Source organism: Buceros rhinoceros, unplaced genomic scaffold (assembly GCF_000710305.1).
Source record: "Buceros rhinoceros silvestris isolate BGI_N320 unplaced genomic scaffold, ASM71030v1 scaffold24608, whole genome shotgun sequence".
In the NCBI taxonomy this organism is placed as follows: Eukaryota; Metazoa; Chordata; class Aves; order Bucerotiformes; family Bucerotidae; genus Buceros; species Buceros rhinoceros.
Genome location: NW_010428947.1, coordinates 4,958 through 5,765, shown reverse-complemented (window position 1 = coordinate 5,765; position 808 = coordinate 4,958). Strand labels below are relative to the sequence as shown.

Here is an 808-nt window from a genome sequence, read left to right as displayed (position 1 = left end):
CCCCTGATGTCTTGTAGCTGGTTGTTGTTGAGGCTGAGGACCTCCAGCTGGCCCAGCCCCTCGAAGGTTCTTTCTGCCAGGTTCCGGATCCTGTTGTGCCCCAGTTGCAGCTCCTCCAGGAACTGGAGGTCTTTGAAAGTCCTGGGCCTCAGGCTGGTGATGGAGTTGGTGGACAAGCGTAGGACGTGCAGGCTGAGGAGGCCCAGAAATGTGTCCTCAAACAGGGAGACCAGCCGGTTGTGGGAGAGGTCCAGCCACCGCAGGGACTTCATGCCCATGAAGGCGCGGGGCGTGATGGTGTTGATCTGGTTGTGGTTCAGGTAGAGCTTCTGTAGCTTCTGCAGCTTGACAAAGATGTTGACCTTGATGCCCTTGAGGGCATTCCCGCTCAGGTCCAGCTCTTTCAGCTCGGTAAGGCTGCAGAAGAGCTGGTGCTGGAGGTAGGGGAGCTTGTTCCCGGCCAGGATCAGCTCCCTCAAGTTGGGTAAGTCATGGAAGACTTTGTCAGGCAGGACCACGAGTGAGTTCCAGCCCAGGTTCAGGTACCAGAGGTTGGAGAGCCCAGCAAACAGCCCTTCCTCCACCTTGCTGAAGTAGTTGTTGTTGAGGCTGAGGGAGACGAGGTTCTGGGTGTGCAGGAAGGTGTGGGGAGCCAAGTGCTTGAGGCGGTTGCGCTCGAGGTGGAGGTGGTAGAGGCTCCGCAGCCCGTGGAAGGCGTGCTGCTCCACAGCAGCCAGCTGGCTGCTCTGCAGGTCCAGAAAGTCCAGGGCCGAGAGGTTCCTGAAGGCAGCAGCCGGCAGCAGGGTGA

The 808-nt window shown here is 59.3% G+C and overlaps 1 protein-coding gene across 1 annotated transcript in view; it reads right to left on the bottom strand.

Moving 5' to 3' along the window:
* The window catches only part of IGFALS (insulin-like growth factor binding protein, acid labile subunit), a gene marked incomplete at its 5' end in the record, with an annotated part of 2,219 nt that overhangs the window by 874 nt on the left and 537 nt on the right, over positions 1-808 (bottom strand). The window contains one exon of the mRNA XM_010142480.1: positions 1-808. Within this exon, the coding sequence (XP_010140782.1) occupies positions 1-808 (808 nt within the window).